The following is a 20,969-nucleotide window of genomic DNA, read 5'->3' on the forward strand; positions in this document are numbered from 1 at the left end:
ACTAATAAAGCATTGCATGGATCTTGTGCAGGTATCAAGTTAGCATTGTGTTTTGTATAACATCTCATCATTGATATTTTAGAGATCAGGTGCAGCTAGAGGTGAGTTACCTTTGCACACTTGAAGAGGCAAACTTCCAGAAATGATTGCTTCCAGTATAATTGCTCTGTAATGGAGGCGCACAATTGAATTAGTGCCCTGCTGTAGATCGGCTATTCTTACCGAGGCACTTTAATCTCACTTTTAAAATCCATGAATTGGAAGACGGTGCAGATAAGAGTTGCTTAAGTCTGCATTTAGTGCCAGGCAATGATGGCCCCCTATGAAACCACTTCAGATCCTGTGCTTGCGGTAGTGAACCTGAAATTTTCCCCTTCCTTGCACATTATTGTCAGTCAATTATGAAGTGGAACTGAACCAGAAAATCTGGTACAGTCTGGTAATTAGTACAAAGAGTTTCCAGTCTAGTGTAAAGGCAGAGATGCAAGAGCCCCAGCAGCTACAGATACAGTTTTGATCAGCCTGGACACTACTTCTCATTCTGCTTGATTACCTCTTAAGATACTTGCTCCATCCCTACAGGTCTGCTTTAGATTTACCGCTACTTACGGGCCTAGTTTTGCTATTCTCTTTCGTTTCCTACAGACGCTTTCTCTATTTACAATCTGCCATTTTAGCTCATCACACAGACACAATGTGACTTGAACAACAAAGAGACAATTTATCAACACATCTTGAATTCAAACTTAAGCAGGTCTATTATTAGAGAGAAGGAGATCAGAATGAAATATATGTTTATTTTGTGTTTTGTTTAGTTTATGAAACCGCATATGCAATGTAAATGCTTTTTACTCAATGTTTGGGAAGTATGCCACAACTACTATATAATTGCAAATATTAGAAAACCATCACCTGGGTGTGACTGAACAAGATTTGTTTGCTTGTGTATAAGGCAAGTTATATTTTTGAGTGGCTGTGTATGAATGATTCAGACTGTAGGTCCTGCTTTCAGTCCTGAATAATTCTTGTTTATGTATTCATAATTCATACATTTTTTTTCCATAAAGTTTTACATAGATTTACAAGAAGATAAGGGTTGCCATTGTGCTATATTTTCCAAATGCTTAACTTTCCTAGGTTGCTAGGAAATGGCTGAATGCCATGGTGGTGGTAACTAATAGGTGTAAAAGGAATACATTCCTGTCTGTTGCACTTATCACAAAGGCTAAAATTCATGTTTCTAAAAAAACTACTGTGGTTCACTCGCTGTGCCTAAAATAGCTCAGCAACTTAATGCTGTTAATTAAGTGAACTATTGTTCAGCAGTATTTTTAACAGCTCCTTTTGCCATTTTATACATACTGCGTTTTAATACTATCTGTATGATATCGTATGTCCCCTTTATATCAAATGTGTTAGGTCTGTGCATGTTCTATATAATAAATATATAAGTGCTAATAATAAAATATACATAGCTAATAATTCTAGTCTCAGAGTATAACTCCGAAACTTACTGGATTACTAAAGTGCTTTGCCAGTTTAATAAAGTCAGGATGCATTCATGCTCTGTAGTGGTTTACAAGCTAAACAGTGTTTGCCAGATCAACAGCAAAGCAAGGAATGTTGAGACATTGAAAGTTTACTACACTTGTTCTTAGCAAACATTTACTAGGATAACATCAGGAACATTAAACATTGTTTTAAAAATGGTCCCCATTTGCTATCCTTCCTGGACAGCCAAAGAGTTTTTCCATAGAAACCAAATAAACTCACATGCTTTTGAAATACTGGAACTAGAGAGGGCCCTCCTAACCCTCTTGTATTGAACTGTACTGTTGCTGTATTGTCTCCCGTTATATTGTAAAGCGCTGAGCAAACTGTTGGCGCTATATAAATCCTGTATAATAATAAATATTCACTAGCACGTGTTAGTTGCTTGGTCTTACACTTGTTTAGTTTATGGTTCTAGATTTATAAGTCCCTTCGCCCTCTCAAATATCAATAACTAATTTATAGGTGGTTTAATGCTAGTCATGGTTTATATTAAAAATGAAGTAACCTAAGCACTTTTACATTCACAGATTTGGAAGAGCACCAGTGGCTGTTATACTACACTATGGCAACTGAACACAAAGACCACTATGGCAAAGCTTAAGTAAAATATCTTTACCAATGTGAAAGTTGGAGCTAGGGTTTTAATTCTTGATATTATATTGTTATGACTAGGACAAGTGAGTCTATTAAATACATTATGAACAGGCTTCTAGCATCCTTCCTTGATGATTATTACTAGTAGCCCAATTCCATCTGCTTGTCAAAACACAGGTTACTGTGTACTTAGAGCCAGAGCTCTCAAAGAGGTCACATAGTGTCATGTGTCAGATCAATGAGAGTATAGTATAGGATGCCAGTGTGTCATTTGTCATAGTAAATGTCCAATGAGTGCATTGGCTGTCATATTCTCATTTTTGCCTTTATTTGTGTAGTTATTGTAAAAAAAAAATTGAAATTGGTAAACATATCAATGCAGATTGTTTTTGTGATATAAAGACTGTTCTGCAGAGTAAAAGCTAGAAAATTAGGAAAAGGAACTTTAAGCGTACTACTCTTATGTTACCCATACAATAAAAGTCATTTTTGCTCTGCCACAAACTGGTATTAAACTTTATTACACAGATGTTTTAAAATAAATTCTTCAAAATCTATTCACCTAATCACAACCATTAAAACAATCTTAGACATAAAATAATATTTTTGTTGTTGGTTCATTGGTTAATGTACCTCAGCAAAGTAGGGATTAAATGCTGCTTTTATTAGCCCTGATAAGGCTGTATGGTTTCTTTGCAAAGTGTAGAATTTAATTAGCTATATAAATGCCAGAATGACAAATAAGGTGCCATTGTCTTGATATCTCCTCAGGAATTGGTCTTTTAAAGTAAATTTGCTGTATTAATCACCTAAAAATATTTTTGATCGCTGAATTAATAGCTTGCAGGCTGCTCCAGGTACTCATTGGCATAGGTGATTGCCTCTTAATTACTGTATGGACGCTTTCTATTCACTTTTATTAATTCATGTTTTCTGGCAAAATCCCAAAAGGCAGCCTTCCCCTATATCTCCTAATTACTTCTGTAATTGAATTTGCCCACTTTTTCAAGTCTATTTTTCTAACTTGACTGTATGTATTCATTCTTTATTGTATCTGTCTTGTGTCGGTTTTCAGCAAGCAGAATGTACATTGATTCTTCCTCCATCTCTCATTAATTTTCAAGAGCTTTGCTACATGACTGTTTTTCTCGGCCCGTCAGCCCTATTGCTTGGTCCAAAGAAGATGCTTATTATTTAAGGTTAGGTAAAAGAGAATGAAGTTAATTAATTCATTAGTAACTCAGAGCCAATTATTACAGACTTCGTTTACTTATGCACTTGTTAACAAGACACAAATGGGAAGAGGCCAATGACAAATGGACATCCTTTAAAAGGTGGCCAAACCCAGTACAGACTCAGCACCTGCAAATTAATCTTGTGTTTATCCAGAATGGAAGGGTTTTTTTTTCTATGTTTTAGTTTCTGTATAGAACATAATCCTAGCTCACCATGGGATCAGTAATTAATTTTGGCTCAGGATCATTAGTAAACTGCTGTGTGAATGTCTGCTTAATCTTTATACTGAAAACACTACCCATTTGTTTCATGTACAGTATATGTAATATATATAATTTAATATTTTTTACTTTGGAGAAAAGCCGGTATTACTAAATTAAAAATTTATTTCACAAGCTTAGATACTGTATTTTGTACATTTAATTAAACTGCCAAGTATATTGTGTGAATAAAAGTAATCATTCAAAATTAAATATATATATATTTTATATGAAATACAAATAAGTCTAGTCAGGTGTGGTAAAAAAAAATAAAATAAATCATATTATTACGACAGGTTATATTATCATGCATCAAACTTTCAAAAATATTGTTTTTACCCAGTAAATGGTAATTCTTTGTTTAAAGTTTATAATAACATTACATTTACACTCAGGGTTCCAGGGGAACGTTGACTACTATTTTTCATGGTGTATATTACATTGATAACCAACCTTATTGTGAAAACTTAGTTATATTATATTATCTTTGCCTAAAACACGTTTTTCACATGTGGTCTTTGAAAAACTTTTCAAAGACAATATAAAAATCATTGCTTTCAAAAATTTTAATATCAAATCACATAAAATAATAAGCACTTTGTCTTGGGGTGAGTCTGAGCTTGCTCATAGGTGGCTCAACATGTGAACTATGCAGATACAGAGATTATGCAGTTCAGGACATTTATGAACTATAATATTACATGTTTATGAATAAACTAAATGAAAGCTGTATAAGGTTATAATTATCTCATGTCTCTGTGCCAGCCTTAGTGTCTGATGATAATCTCTTGGAAAATGCATATACGCCTAATGGAAACCAATTCTGAGGGAAGAATATTTCAGCTAGGATGCCATCTGGGTTTTTCAGAGGTGCTAGGGATCATGGTTTCCAAAACCTGTGATCTGATCATTACACAGTGGATCACAGGTGCTCACACATTAGACCAGAAAGATTGGCCGCAACAGAAACTACAAGGCACAGAGCCACTTTGATTGGCTCTGTGCCTTGTGGTTTCTGTTGTGGCCAATCATAGCAATTGCAAATGTAGACATACTTTGTGTTTACATTTGAGAGCCCTCCCCTTCCTTCTTTGCCAGTGCTTCCTGCTAAATCTTTTCCTTCTTTTTCTGCAAGAGCTTCTTGCCAATTCTATGAGTAAACCCACTTCCACTGATCACTAATGAAAGGAAGGCACAATGAACAGAAAGGGAGGGCATGCTGACCACCACTGATCTGCAAGAGGGTACAAAGTGGGCACACTGACTACCAAAGTGTGTGAGCACAGATACTGACCACCTATATAAGGGGCACAGACACTTATTTCCAATGTAAAGGGCACAACACTGGCTACTAATGTAAGGAGGAACAGAGACTGACCGCCAATGTAAAGGGCATAGTACCAACCTATAGTAGAAGGGGCTAAACACTTTCCACCAATGTAAGGGGGCACAGACACTGACTATCAACAGAAGGGGTACAACTTTGATTACCAATGTAAGGGGCACAATACTGACCACCAATGGAAAGGGCACTACGCTGACCACCATTGTAGGGGGAACACAGACACTGAGCAGGTGAAAAGTGTTGAATAATGTGCTATTGCCTTTCATGTGCTGATATTTGTACACATCATCCAAATCTCACGTTTACCATTGATGGTAAGTAACTTTCACATTTTTAGCATTTTAGACTTGGCTGTCTTAAGATTTCACATACTTTTAAAGGGTGCAGGGAATGGAAAAAAGTTTAGAGACACTGGAATAGATCATCCAGGGTACATTTTCCTGACCAGCCACCCTTGGTTCTGTGGGATAAGATTTGCAGCAGTGCTATTTGCTTAGTGTAAAAGCATGTGGATTTGTTGCTATAAGAGTGCATTTTATGCCAAGATCATTCTAAAAGAGCAATTGTGTGATTAAATCTTCCAGCTGCTATCTTCTATCTTTGGAGTGCTTAAGACTTCATAACTTGTGCTGTGTGTGCAGTGTACAAACTGAGGTGCATTGTAAGTGCGAAGAATGCAAAGTGTGTGTACCCTTCTAATATTTAGGTATATAGGACCGGAAGTTGAGCTATATATCAAAATGTAAGATGCATGAAATTAACCACAAACAATTATTGCAAGGATGAACACTCAGGTCATCCAAGCAAAGGGAATGGGCAGGGAATATGCAGAAGCTCCCAACACAATTCTTATCATGGAGCAAACATAGTAATCTGATGAAAATGGTGACTGTTCTGAGAAAAATCCAGCTGTTCAATGTGCTGGTACCAGGGGCGGACTGACAACTCATGGGGCCCCCGGGCAATAGGGGATCATGGGGCCCCTGTTTCCTTGCCCAAACTCAAAAAAGCCTATGCAAAAAGGTACCAGGAGCATCTCATAGGGCCCCCTACTGACCCTGGTCTCTCGGGCAGTGCCCAAGTTTCCAAATGGTCAGTCTGCCCCTGGCTGGTACCCATTTGCATTAAGATTGTGCCCAATCTTACCAGCTTCTGGGCAATGATCATCCTACATTTATTGTTTGCATAATCTATTCAACTCTTGGGCCCAAGGATGGTACTTAACAGTCAGCAATACTTCTTCAGACTGACACACATCAGTTTTCCATTTTCTATTTATGTTTTAATGCTGAATGTCATCACAAATACCAAATTATTTATGTCTTGTTTATTTTAAATATAATATGTTGTTCACTGTCCAACAAAGAGCAGCACTTCCCAGCCTGTGCCCTTTAGCACAGTCCCAGTTAATGGACTGGGTGTTTGGTTAAAACCAATGTCCCCTACCAGCAGTTCAAGTTTTACAAGAACCCTGACAGACACATAGGTGGCTTAATTAGTGCCTTAACATTGTAGTTTAGATACCTGTATAGATATCCACAAGCTGTTGGTGGGATTTGAAAGCAAGTATAGAAAACCCTGGTTAACACCATGGGTTTGATTTATTAAGGGAATATATGCTGTTTGATTAGCAAAGAGAATTTACACATCCCTTAGTGAATGAGGGGAAACTGTGCTGATGCATCCAATCATATGTGAGTAAACATCCTATATTTTTAATTTCTTTGCACATGACTGGGTATTTTTAAGTAAACACAACTTTACTCCATTCACCAAGCTTAATGAATATACACATTGCAAAACGAATATGCTCTACAACTTTAGAAAATCAACCCCTATAAGTTATAATGTTAAACATAGCATTGGTAGTCACCGAAGGAGCCCACAGAATTACTATGAGGACCTTAGTTCATCGTCATCACCTGTTCTTCCATAGGTACTCTTAGACAGTGTTAATAGTGCAGAGTGTACCATTTTGTTGCTGCAGGCTGCTAAATTTTCACATAACTGAATTATGTAGAAGTCTTATTTAGGATAGGTGTACAGCCTCCACCAAACACACACTATAGACATACTTGTTTTCTATGAAGCCTACAAACCCATACGTCTGCACCCACATCATAGTTACCAGTATGTATGTTCTTTTTCTGCCACCATGCTAATGATTTCTGTACTAGACGTGCAGTTAGATAAGATATTTTTACAACAGTATGAAATTAATCTCCTTCTCCTTAAAGAAAACTTAGGTGAAAGTTGAAGAGCAGGAAAAAACAATGCCATGTCTTGTCTATACCACACATGTTCTGCATAGTAACTGCACAATAGACACTATCAATCTTCTACTACTGTTGTATTCACCCAGAGCAAAAGCATTCATTTAGCAACCACACATTTGGTACATTTAAATGGAAAATGAAGGATTAAATGGTAGTACTTAGTTTCATGTTACATTAAATACTAAGGATCCATTTATATTTTAAGCATGAGCTGCCATGGAAATCATTTTAGGATGAGTGAATTTAATGTAGGATTATCAGCTGAAATATAGATGTCACATACCATTTATTAATGTAAACTGTCTATAATATTACAAATTAATAACCCTTGAAGTATTCCATCAGACATGTAGCAGTAAGTAGAGAAAATTCTTACTGTGTTGAACAGTGAGATAAATGACTTGGATTCAACTCACTGCTCATGTCGACAAGAATGTCATCTACTCCAAAGCACAGTTGGCTTGTTACAATGTGCCAAAAATGCCAACTATTATTCTATCTCTTTGTTATTATATTACAAAATAGAACACTAAGCCCATCCATAATGTCTGATACGTGTCTGTGTTCTTTATAGCAATGAACCATATTATCCTTTTTATTTTTCTAGGTAATTTATAAAAAACATAAATTAATTGGTCGCTCTAGGCCATGAAGACGCTCTGAGATGATTGTTGTTCTCAATTTGGTGTTTGCAATCTTACTTGTTAATTAAATTCAGCATGATAAACAAATAATAAGTAATTTTATAACAGATGGCTAAGCATTGAAGTGGTGTTAACAATGTACAGACACGTTGTACGTAGCTGGCATCCTGGAGAAAGGTGCTTTCTTAATGCTAAGCTTAGTATATTTTACTTGACAGTAACAGTGTGCTCTAACTTTAGCTGTCACTCCAACAACTAATTAATCTCTTCGTTAGGATGTATTAAGTATTCAAACCCATACTTTGCATAAATGAGGAGCAGCTTTGATATTTCATTATGACTTAATGATTTATTAAAGGGAATAAGTAATCCTTTTAATTATTTTTAAATTTAGATGTAAAGAGATTGCCTTGATGTAAATGATATTATAAAAGTGTGATAATGTTTCTTTCTATGTGTACTTAAATCTATAATTGGATGTGGACAGCCATACTTGTTTATTATATACACTCTACTTCCTGCTACACAATGGTTGTGCTTTTCTACTCTTGCTCAAAATGCAAGTCTGTTGTTTTACCAAAGGCAAATTGGCTGTTCACTTTGCAAATAAATTTTCACCATGCAATTTTCCCTTAGCTTAGTAAATTTGGTAAAAATTCACCTTGCAAAGAATACCCAAACACTTTCAAGGAAAAAAAACAGTATGTTTGCTTGTGCATAACTGGATGACAGATGTCAGTAGAACTTCAACTCATTCACTAAGCTAGGGGAAAATTAATATGCAAAATCAACCCATGTGAGACAAGAAACTCTTTGGGGAGAGTTACTGGAGCACTCAGATGCTGGTGCAGCTCTGCATGGTAACATCAGCTTTTAACTTCAGCTTGTTCAATTAAGTTTTGAAAATAAAACCTGGAAGCTGATTGGTTTCTATCCAGAGCTGCACCAGATTTTTCACATTTCTGCTTTAGTAAATCTCACCCTTTGTGTAGCAGATATATATTTTTCAACAATTGTTAAAGGAAAAACTGTAATGTTGTAGTATGGAGGCTGCCATTTCATTGCTCAGGTTCTCATGCTGAAGTTTCTAAGTTACTGACTTGAGACAATTATGCAGATTAGGTGCTCTGATTCCTGATCAGTCCAACATTCCTGTTTGTTCCTGTTTAATTTTTCAATGAAAGAATTGCCACCTGAGTAGGTAGATAAACCTACATAATAACGCTCTGTCTCATCATAACTAAAGATGTGGGTTATAACACAGCAACATGCAAAACAAAAAACAGCCTTAAAGACAGGCTGTAAAAAAGGACTGTTCTGAATAAACCCAAACAGGGTAGTATATTATAGTGAAATATAAAATTTAAAAAAGTGAAACCTTGCAAGGTAATCAAACATATAAAACACACAACAGTGAATTAAAAATAAGCAGTCTGGACTCCAATGTCAACAGGCCATCAGTAACATTAATTAAAGCAGCCAGAAGCTACGTAGATGCTCAAACGAATGCCACTTATACATGTAAGCCTATTGAGGAGTGTAGGAACAAGGCAATAGAATGCTGTGTATGAAAGAAATGTGAAGAGGGCAAAAATGGTCATTGATATCATAGGTGCTGCAAAGCAGTGTCCTTGATCATAAACAATCATGTGGATTAAGTTTTGCCAATTCCAATAGCCTTGGAGTGAAAGTTGCTAATGGTCATGTAAATAGTCTAAAGAACATGGCAAAATTATCCAGCTGTTTCCATATGAAAAGATCATGCATATCACAAGTGGAGCAAGCAACAAGCATTGTCCATTATGACCGCAACACATGAAGAGCCAGGAGTTGGGAAAAATAGCAGCTACTCCAGCTATATACATATAATGTCATGTATGTTGTCTTCAAAATGGCATAATGGTTTGACAGTTCTGCATACATTCAGATGTGGATACAGATCCAGTTCCGGCAGTATGGAGGTTATTGTGGTTATTGCGGTATTAAGGCATTGCACGTGTGGTTCCAAAGTCAGACTTGTTTGTTCACATGCTTGTGAAGATGCCTTTGGAAATTGCGTCTGGGTGCAATGATGTCACTATGTTGACGTGTTTTGTCCGCCAATCACTGCGGATTTCATCAGAACCCGTTCCTGTTTAAGCCTAGTACACATGGGCCGAATGTTGGGCGGCATCAGCTGGTTAAATAGAAACTGGCCAACATTCGGCCCATGTGTAGGCCAGCCAGTCCAACAGAAGCCAGATGAAGAGGCATGACTGAAAAAGGTCTGCCATTCGGCTCCCAATCAGCACTCTCAGCCAATGGCTGAGAGCACTGACTGAAGTGTTCTGGCGGGGGCTGTCCCCCCTGGCAGGACACAACAGCACAGCAGGGGAGATCGCTGTACTAACATCGAATAATTAGTATAGTGGCTTCTCCTGAGCTGTCAGGGTTTTTTTTTTCATTCAGCCCGCTGGGTTGAATTAAAATAAAACGAAGTGTAGTGTATCAAATTGCTTAAGCCAGAGATAGCTAGACTATCTTTTCAGAACAATAGTGTCAGTCACTAAGTATGTCTCCAAACATATTTTCTCTCAATAGGGAAGCTAAATAAGCGATAAGTGAAATACAGAACGCCCTCTATTGAATAACCTAAAAATATCTGTATTTAATACAATAATAAAAATATGGTCGCTATTATGTTTTTCACTTTCTAAGGCCCATTATTGGGACATATGCTTACTGTTCTTTCAACCCTGCTTCCACATCCTATAAAAGTCCTATGTGCCTTATTTTTTATGTAAACCTGAGATACTTTCATTATTTTTATATTGTTTATATTGTTTACTTTGTTTACTTGAAAAAACGAATAAAAAGATTGAGATATACAATAACAAAAATATGGAAGATTAAGTATTTACAAATGTGAAGGCGCAATAAAAATGAAATTAAGGTCAATACTGTTTTAGGAATCCAAAATGGTGCCTAACTATAAATACACTATACTTTCCCCTTAAAATAATGTTGTTTGCAAACCTGAGTTTTCCAAGCTTATTTATTAAAATGATTGCTGAAAATAGTTGAATTATCAGGTGCATCTCCCACTTTACCATGCTTGATATTAGCTATAGTGATCTACAAAGGCCGACTGGAAATTCTGTCACATAAAGTAAGAAAAAGGCAATTTACCCTTTATAAAAAGAACCAGTCATGACTTGACACTTCCAACAATTTATATAGTCAGTATCAAATAAGTGTGCCATCATATTGTACTCTTTATAAAATAGAATCAGCCATAAATTTAAAATTACCATAATTGTGACAGCTTACTATACCCTTAAAAGATATTTTTTAGATTTATTTATTTTGTCTGTGTCTCTTGAAATTAAATCAAAATGTGAAAGGTAACATGAAACATTCCAGATACCATTCTGTTGGTTGAGTCATCTCAGACACTCAGAATCATGTGGACAGGGTGTAAGCTGTGCCAAACGTTACGCAACCTATCATCCTCAACTCAAACTTAAAGCAAAAATAAATTCCATAAACTGGTGGTGGTCTTTTGTATATTGTGCAGGTATGTTATGCATACTTGCACATTATGTCACACTTACCTCTCTGTGCCCTTCTCCAGTGGCAACAGGTCTAGGTCCAGCTTCCAGTCATCACCCTGTCGAACAATGATGCAATCTCCCCTGCTAATTATTCCCAGGTCCTGTGATGTACTTTTCAGCCATTGAACAGCCACTAATGATACACCTTGACACATGCACAGAGGAGTTCCATGGTCCCCACACGCTTTGTGCAGTGTACATGGGAAAAGAAAACTTGTTAGAAGCCGTGGGGCAAAGATTTTTATTACAAAAGAAGCTAAGTAAAAACACTAGCTCCTGGCATTTTTCGAAAGCATAACTTTAACAAAGTAAATAAGAGGCAAAAGCAAGTTGTCAGTGGCAGTTCTCATATTCCTATCTTAACAAGTTCTATTTTCAGTAGTTACCTTTCATTCACAAAAGTATTCACACACTTAGGAGACTAAGTAGGAAATATCTGGAGTATTGACAGCTGTATTGGTAGCATGGATAATTAGAATTACCAAGCAAGCATAGATTGAGCTAATTTACAAGAATTTCACACACAGATCTCACACAGAGATTAGTAGATCAATTCACTATGTCTGAGATTTAATCCACCTAAGGGTGAATTACACAAGCCAGTGGTTTGTGAATTAAATATAATCTTTCAGCATTTTACACCTCCTGCTTTTTTTCAATAAAAAAAGGCACAATGATCCCTCTCCCTTCTAAATGCAATACTAACCAGAAACATGAGCCATACAGTCTGGAATCCCATTACTGGTAGGCCACAAGAGTGCAGCCTCCCCTCCAAACCTGTATATTCCTCAGCCCTAGTAAGCTCCTTCAAGAGAGGACAACCAAAATGGTTTGCCATGAAGGGTATTAGGCTCTTCTTCTCAACAGTGGCTTAAAAAGAAGAGGGAGTGCAGATCATTTTAGTACCAAAAAAATTAAAAAAAAAGGTTAAAGACCTACAGTATCAGTAGTTAATACCTACAGAATAAATCACAAGAATGGATCTGATGAATCACTTGTTAACCAAGTTTCAGAAGTTCACGTATTTAAAAAATAAAAATGAATATGCAAATTTCAGCTAGTAATCCAATGGCTTGTAAGCTTTTTGGCTACTTATCTGTCAAGTAAGTGGTACTGTCAAGAAAGTGGTAGTGACTCATACAGGGAACTGACTGAATATTCAGAGGCTGAATGTAGATATGTGAGTACAAATACATCTGTTTAGCCTGCTCTATACCAAAACAGAAGGAGAATAACATAGAAAATTGTCATTTGTAATGCATGTATGTTGATATACATAGGGTCAGAGATACAGTACATACATAAAATGTATATATATTAAAAAAATATTTTTTTTTACTTGCTCAATTTTTCTTAAAACATAGATATGTCTCAAGACAGTAAGCAGATGATCAATACTGAATATAAATTTTTTCCTTGTTCAAAAGGAATGTGCATATTTCTCTTACACTAACCCATCATCTGTGCATTGCTAAGATATTAATATAGGCAATCTTTCTATGGGACACCCCACGCTAGACAGTCTTGCGCTACTTACAACTCTTTCAATTGGTTTTGTCACTGATAAACTGTGACATTGCATTGTCTTCTTGTCAGTGGACATTATGCCTGCAGTTCAGCAAAATATTTTTTCTCCTTCTGAGCAAGGCATCTCTCAGACTTTCCCTTCTTCTATTGATTTGTTTTCTCCTTCCCCTTTCTCTTCCATTGTTTTCTTATCATAGCTGCAGGTTATTACGTAGGAAGTATTGATGGGAGTGGATGGCCTGGGTCGATGCAGAGCTAATGCATCCCTAATCCTACTATTGTTACAGAGTTGTGCTTTAGTCTGGTCCCTGATGGGGAAAAGGTACAGAGCTGTTGATCTGAGTTTCATTTGTCACAAACCAATCCATCAATCAACCCCAAGCATGTCTGAATGGTGAATGACATGTGGGTTTCAGCTGAAAAAATTCGATAACACTGTATTGTCAGATTGCTCACTTTCCCTCTTCGATAAGAAAATACATTGGCCTGCAACAGATAAGCATGGAGCTGGTAATGATTTAGAGAGTTATATATGACAGCGGACGTTATAGGTTTTCAGTATTAATACTACTTATAGCCAAATAATATTGATTAAATCCTAGCCACATAGCCTGCCTGTCATCTAAATGGCTTGTAATTGTAGTATTTTAAAACCTGCTGAATATATACAATATTTGTAAAGGGAATTTTCCCAGCATACTGATTTGAGTGTTAAAGTCCCTAAGGAACTATCAACTTTGCTTAATAAACATGATACTGTGTCTCATTTCATGTTTATGGGACACCTCCTACAGCTCTTCTCATCACTTTATTGGAAATATCAATAGAAAACACTGTATTAGGTTACACTTACATGGACATTTTCTACTTGATACAAAAGTATGAAGCATTATATTAGAACAAATACCACAAAGACATTTGGGAGAGTGAAAAATGCAGGTAATCCCAACTTTGTGTAAAATATATTATTGACGTTTCTATGTGTGTGTTCAAATATATTCAAAAATACTTTTATATTGTATATGTTCATACATACCATGACTTTAAGGCCCATAGGTTCGGAGTCCTCAGCACAGTGTAGGTTTCCATGTCTTTTTCATACACCACTCTTTCTGGGGGACTAGGAGTTCAAATTCTATATGTCCACTACAGTGCCCCTGCTGGTACAATCTAGTATGTCTCCTGTAGTCAGATATAAACACAATTTAGTGAACTAATTATGTATGGGGGTCTGGCGTTAATATGGATAAATTAGTAGGCTAATTTTTACAAAAGAAGCATCCCCACTAAGATGTGGCATTCATCACTATAAACCCAAAGTTTTCTGTCATTAATCAAACAGGTTTCATTACCAAACTTTAATTGCTCTGAGTGTAGTGATTGTTTAGTGATTATATCTAATTCCAGGTTAAAAGTTAAAATTTCTCATATCAAATCATCTTCCTGCTGGGATAAACTGCTGATTATCTACTAGCTATTAACCAAAAATGGCAGCATAAATGTAAAAAGAAAAAGCAATATCTGCATTGTTGAAGTCAATTCCTCAGAAAAATGTAAACACTGGCTCCCTACAATAGAGGACTGTGAATACTTACCCTCTGGCTGGTGATGAATATGAACTCTTCTGTCTTCCAGTGCTGCAGCTTCCAGGAAAGTCTTTAGCATTCCCTATTTCTGAAAGAGTTGAATGGGGATGTCCCTGTGGTTCTTTCCTCCATCCACATGTCACTACAAGTGACATGGGGTCGGCGAGAGAACCATAGCTCATGGCGGGCAGTCAACACTCCTGAAGTGACAAAAGATTTGCCAGAGGAAGACTGAGGAGTTGAGATTCACTGCCCACTGAAGAGGTAGGTATTCCAGTGTTTGGATTTTTGATGGGATGCAACTTTAAATCTACTTTACAAAATTGTGACCTTGTTTCACATAGGGTAGGTTGACATGTTACCATAGATATATTATGCCTAATGAAAAAAACATTTTTTACACATTTGTCATTCAATGGAAGTCATAACATTGTCAGAGGTACAATAAACTGTTCAGTACTAACATTTGCTTTCTCAACTCCCTGTGCCATAAACATCTGTGTATCATCAGATTATACAAAACAATCTCCCGGAAATTTGAAAAATGAACCTAAAAAAATGCACTGACTTTAAAAAAAATGCTCAAAAAATAAATATATTGCTAGCTTTTGTTATAGAAAAACATATCTCATTTTTTTTAATAACTCCAATTACTTCCAATTGGAAATATTTCTGTCTCATTTTAATAGAGATTTGCAAAGTTATAATTACAGTGCAAATCTGGTATCTCTGTGCCATTATTCCAGTCATTGAATTGTACAGTTTAATATGTTATGAAAAAAATACAGCCGTCTGGGTATGTACAATTTTCCTTTCATTCCTTATTCCAAAGTTAGCAGCATGCAAAATGAAATGTTTAAACATTAAATTGTGCCATAGGTATGTACATTGTGAAGAAGAATTCTTTCTCTGCCATGGGATGTTAAAAAGCTATTGTGTCATACCCATTAAAGTAAACAGATTGTAACATTAAAAAATGTTTTGAGATGACCTGTAACATGTATCTGACTGATAACAATAAAATAATCCGGAAGGCAAGATGTTGGACATTAGGTAGCCTCGAGTATTTTTTAAATAAGATCTTTCTTTCTGAGCTCTGTGGCTTGCAAACTGCAAAAAAATCAATGTTGGAGTGCTGTAAATTTGTTGGATAAATTACATGTGCTTGACTGCTCTATTGTATCTGTCCCATATTTCCGACTAGATACTTTTAGATGGAACGATCCTATAGCACACATACTCAATATTGATTTTTATAGATTAAACAGAGCTTGAATTGAGCTCCATGGGGCCAGTAGCATGAAGAACTTAAGATTTCCATTTCTTCACAGTGGGATCCCATTCCTGGTGGATGCTTATTAGGAAAAGATTAGTATCTTCAGAAGGAATGCTCTTACTTTATGACTGAGCTGGAAAATGTAAGGTACAATGTATGAATTCTTTTGTGTTACCTATTTTTTAAGGTTTATTATAGTTGGGTGGTTAAAATCAATAGCTTCAGACTTTTTTTCTCAGCACTGTAGTGAATACAGACATTAATGAACCCCTGCAGAATGTAAGGTCAGTATATGCTTCTAGTCTTGTGATTATAAACACCATTTGTACCTTAATATGCAATGTTACCAGACTATGTGTCCTTCTTTTGTAGATATAATTATTATAAATGGGTCTCAGTGCACCATAGCTCATCCCCTTTCTTAGAAACTTCTTGTTCCTAGAAGTTTTAATAGTTTTTGGGTTTTTTTGCTACATTGTTTTAGTGATAATCACTAAAGAATAAATTAGGAAATTGAAAGGAGCAGATACCTATTATAAAACATTGTTGGGTTAAAACGTATTTACTCATGAGTGATCAGTGATGTAAATACAAAGGTTGCAGAAGTAAAAACACCTTCAGGGCTGAGGAGATTCAGGTCTGCTGCTGATTCAAAAAGACTCCTTGATTGTACCAATATAAATGACATTATAATGAGCTTCATATATCCCCATAAGATGGGCCATTTGTACAGAGGTTAGACAAAAAAATGGAAACGCTACATGATTTGCAGGTGTGAAAATGACAACATGTTTCACATTGAAAGCGGAAGTGATGTAACATTCTTTTGCTTCCACTGTGTGATGAGACTCCTAGCTAACAGGTGGGAAGCCTCACTTTCATCATTTACTGCATGCGCCGGTAGTAATACAGAGTCATGTCAGAGCTTAATGAGCCTCAAAAAAGACAAATTGTTGGCGCCCACTTAGTTGATGCCTCTGTGACTGAAGTTGCCAATTTATTTTCCATGTCGCAAGGTATGGTAGCAAAGGTTATGACAGCATATGCAGTTTCTGGGAAAACGTCATCTGATAACCCCTGCAGTGCAGTCAACATGGTCAACTGACCGAAAAAGACACTGCGCAGGATTGTGGCCCAGAATAAGAAAACAACTGCTGCAAAAGTGATTGCAGAGCTCAATCTCAGTCTTCAGTGGACTGAGATTGAGCTCTACAGTCACTTTTGCAGCAGTTGTTTTCCTATTCTGGGTCAAAATCCTGTGCAATGTCTTTTTGTCTCAGTCAGTTGACCATGTCAACTTCACTTATGCTTATCAGATGGCATTTTCTCAGAAACTATAACCTTTGATATTGTACCTCGAGACACGGCAAATAAATTTACAACTTCAGTCACAAAGGCATCAGCTAAGCAGGCACCAACAATTTGCCCTCTTTGAAGCTCAGTAAGCTCTGACATTACTCTGTATTACTAGCAGTGCACGCAGTGAATGACAAAACTAAGGCCTCCCACCTGTTAGCTAGGTATCTGATCACACAGCGGAAGCAAAAGAATGTTACATCACTTCCACTTTCAACCAAGACACGTCGCCACTTTCACACCAGAAATTACTGTAGTGTTTCCAATTTCCAGTTGTTGCAAAACTACAAGTCCCATCATGCCTCTGCCTTTGGGAGTCATTCTTGTAATTGTCAATCTTGCAAACTTGTAGTTTGGCAACAGCTGGAGGGCTGCCAGTTTGACACTGTGGATTACAGAGTTCACTAGGCAGCACAGTGAAATTCTTGATGCCTGTTGTCTATGCAATCATAACAAGAAACACTCAAGCACTCGCATTTCAGTATCTGAATGGACATCAGTTTTATGGTCATATATGCTTTAAACTAATTTGTTTCTGTGAAGCAACCCAAGCATTTCTAAATTCAGGGACTTTAATTAAAAAAAAGGATGCACCATATTTGCTGCTCATACGTATTTTACAATTTTAGCCTTTAAAAGTTAAATGTTGTAGCACCCTGATTTCCATCTTTCATCAGGACTCAAAAAAGCTCTTCTTTAGGAGGGCGATACAAATGACATCTAGGATAAATATGAAAAACATTTGATGTAGATCTCTTCATATTGTACAACCACATACTTGTTTCTGCACCTGAAACACCAAGCAGATAGGTAAGAATAAGAATAATAACCCCAAAGCCTGCCCCTTGAAAAAAAAGTAATTGTAATGGCAGCTTACATATTTGTGTCTTGGTGAGATCTCTTTCAGCATTACTTGCATTTTCCATTCCTCTCCACCAGTTGGATACTGTTGTATTCAGGCCATTTACCTTCTGCTGTTCTAGTTTTTTTCTTTACTATTCTGTCCATGTTATACTGATTTGAATGGACCTATATCCTATACGCTTCAAGCACTGTATAATAATGCTGATAATAAATAAATCCCCAGTAACCTCATTGTGATATATTTTAGAGCTGTGCATTGGTTTAGATTTTACTTTGTATTTGAGTATCTTTTAATGTTGCATTTTCTGGCATCAGTATTGTTAGCTAATTTTATCAGTTGTCTGTTCTTCTTGCTACAACTTTGCTTTGCTATTATTGGCTGCAACTGTGTTTTTTACCTTATCAAAATAAACATATTTTGCTTATTCTGGTGTCTGTTTTGTCATTGCAAGTTCCCAGTATGGTCACCTATCACAAACAAGATTCCTGCATGGGAACCGATGCAGTTTTCATGGTCCCGTTGAGTTGCCCTAAAGCTGCCTAAAACCCAATTTTTGCCCTGTACCAATACACGTGGTTTTTATTTCAGGAGCTTTGATAAAGAGGACCATGCTTACTGCAATAACCTCTCAGGAAACTTGGGGGAGCTAAAAATTATTGCATGTTTAGTTTCTGTATCTTCTCCCTCTCCATCCTAGAGGGGACACCATCACCAAAGACCATGTTATATACACTTCAAAAATGGCTTCAGAGCTCTAGAGGACTAGACTAGGTCACAATTTGCCTGCTCCTCCTGTGATTTTTAAAATTCATCCACGGTATATCATGTTTCTTGTTTGTAAAAATTTTTTATGATCTAGTGTATTATCTAGTGCTTTCCAGTTTGCTAATCAGTGATCAGATGTAGCTGGCCAGATGAAAAGTACAATTATAGACATGTTAGTAGGCACAGTCACAAAGCACAAAACTATGAATTCTGCAGGGCAACACAATTTTGTTTTAAAATATGAAGTGGTTACGATGCAATCTCCAAGGCACCTATAACAATGGATCCCCAATATACCAAAAGATAATACCAACACAACACCAAGAAAGTAACAATTTTTGTAATAATTAATAAAACCAACTCTTGGAATATTATGTAATGCCATTACCTGCTAGCTGTTAAAACCAGTAATGCTTCTTATTTAGACTTTGTGCTCTTTCTTTTGCATTTATGATGGCTTGTGTATATCACTAATACAGTTGTGTCCAAAATTATTCAACCCCCAATGCTGTAAAGGGGTTTAGGGACTATAGTGTACATTTGGAATTGTATTCAGAATCAAATCCTACAAGGACGTTGTAACTACCCAAATGCAACTAAAATGACATCAATTGTTTATGTAATACAGTAGTAAATGGTTCTTATGTGGTTTCTTCATTGCCACAATTATTCAACCCCTTAAAGACTACCACTCTGAAGAACAGAGGTTCATACAGGTGCTTTCCATCAGGTATTGAAAACACCTGTGGATGTCACCGAGCAGCAATCAAGCATAATAAGCACCAATTAGGCAGCTTTAAAATGACTGTGATACTCAGCTCCTTCTAGACATTTACTGGTGTGGTTACAAACATGGTGAAGGCAAGAGAATGGTCCAGGAAGACAAGAGAAGAGGTGATTTCTCTTCACAGGAAGGGCAATGGCTATAAGAAGATTGCAAAGATGTTAAACATACCAAGAGACACCTTAGGAAGCATCATTCGCAAATTCAAGGCAAAGGGCACTGTTGAAACGCTACCTGGTCGTGGCAGAAAGAAGATGCTGACTTCGACTGCTGTGCGCTACCTGAAGCGTAGAGTGGAGAGAAGTCCCCGTGTGACTGCTGAGGAACTGAGAAAAGATTTGTCAGATGTGGGTACAGAAGTTTCAGCCCAGACAATAAGACGCACACTGCGTAATGAAGGCCTCCGTGCCAGAACTCCCAGGCGTACCCCCTTGCTGTCTCCAAAGAATAAGAAGAGTCGACTGCAGTATGCCAAAAGCCATGTGGACAAACCACAAAAGTTGTGGGATAGTGTTCTGTGGACTGATGAAACAAAATTAGAACTGTTTGGGCCCATGGATCAACGCTATGTTTGGAGGAGGAAGAACAAGGCCTATGATGAAAAGAACACCTTGCCTACTGTGAAGCATGGTGGAGGGTCAATCATGCTTTGGGGCTGTTTTGCTTCTGCAGGTACAGGGAAGCTTCAGCGTGTGCAAGGTACCATGAATTCTCTTCAGTACCAGGAGATATTGGATGGAAACGTGATGCAGTCCGTCACACACCTGAGGCTTGGGAGACGTTGGACCTTTCAACAGGACAATGATCCCAAGCATACCTCCAAGTCCACTAGAGCATGGTTGCAGAGGAAAGGCTGGAACATTTTGGAGTGGCCATCGCAGTCACCAGACTTAAATCCGATTGAGAACCTCTGGTGGGACTTAAAGAAAGCAGTTGCAGTGCGCAAGCCTAAGAATGTGACTGAACTGGAGGCCTTTGCCCATGAAGAATGGGCGAAGATACCCGTAGATCGCTGCAAGACACTTGTGTCAAGCTATGCTTCACGTTTAAAAGCTGTTATAACTGTAAAAGGATGCTGTACTAAGTACTAAGATTGAATGTCACTTGGGGGTTGAATAAAACTGATAATGCTGTGAGCACAGAAAAGACATTTGTGGTTATTTCATTATAACTGTTATGTTATATTTGTCTGACCTACAAGTGCCTCTTTAATGTAAATGTAAGCAAGATGACTGAATGATCAAAAGCAATGTCAAACTGGCCAAAACACTCAATTTCAGTGGGGGTTGAATAATTTTGGACACAACT

General features: G+C 37.0%; 1 protein-coding gene across 10 annotated transcripts in view; it reads left to right on the forward strand.

Annotated features, from left to right (window-relative positions):
• The window catches only part of LOC149463348 (uncharacterized), a 903,925-nt gene that overhangs the window by 753,593 nt on the left and 129,363 nt on the right, over positions 1-20,969 (forward strand). The window contains exon 2 of one of the 10 annotated variants that reach the window (XM_089675566.1): positions 2,082-2,155. The exons of 7 other annotated variants lie outside the window; for them this stretch is intronic. In XM_089675566.1, the coding sequence (XP_089531692.1) occupies positions 2,142-2,155 (14 nt within the window). In that variant the 5' untranslated portion in view covers positions 2,082-2,141. Of the gene's footprint in view, positions 1-2,081; positions 2,156-15,946; positions 16,039-20,969 lie in introns of those variants that run through there. 2 more of the 10 variants (XM_089675565.1, XM_089675569.1) reach the window with 2 other exon arrangements.

This window comes from Staurois parvus, unplaced genomic scaffold (genome assembly GCF_062004578.1).
Source record: "Staurois parvus isolate SC_StPar_1 unplaced genomic scaffold, SC_StPar_1.0 ptg000155l, whole genome shotgun sequence".
Lineage (NCBI taxonomy): Eukaryota > Metazoa > Chordata > Amphibia > Anura > Ranidae > Staurois > Staurois parvus.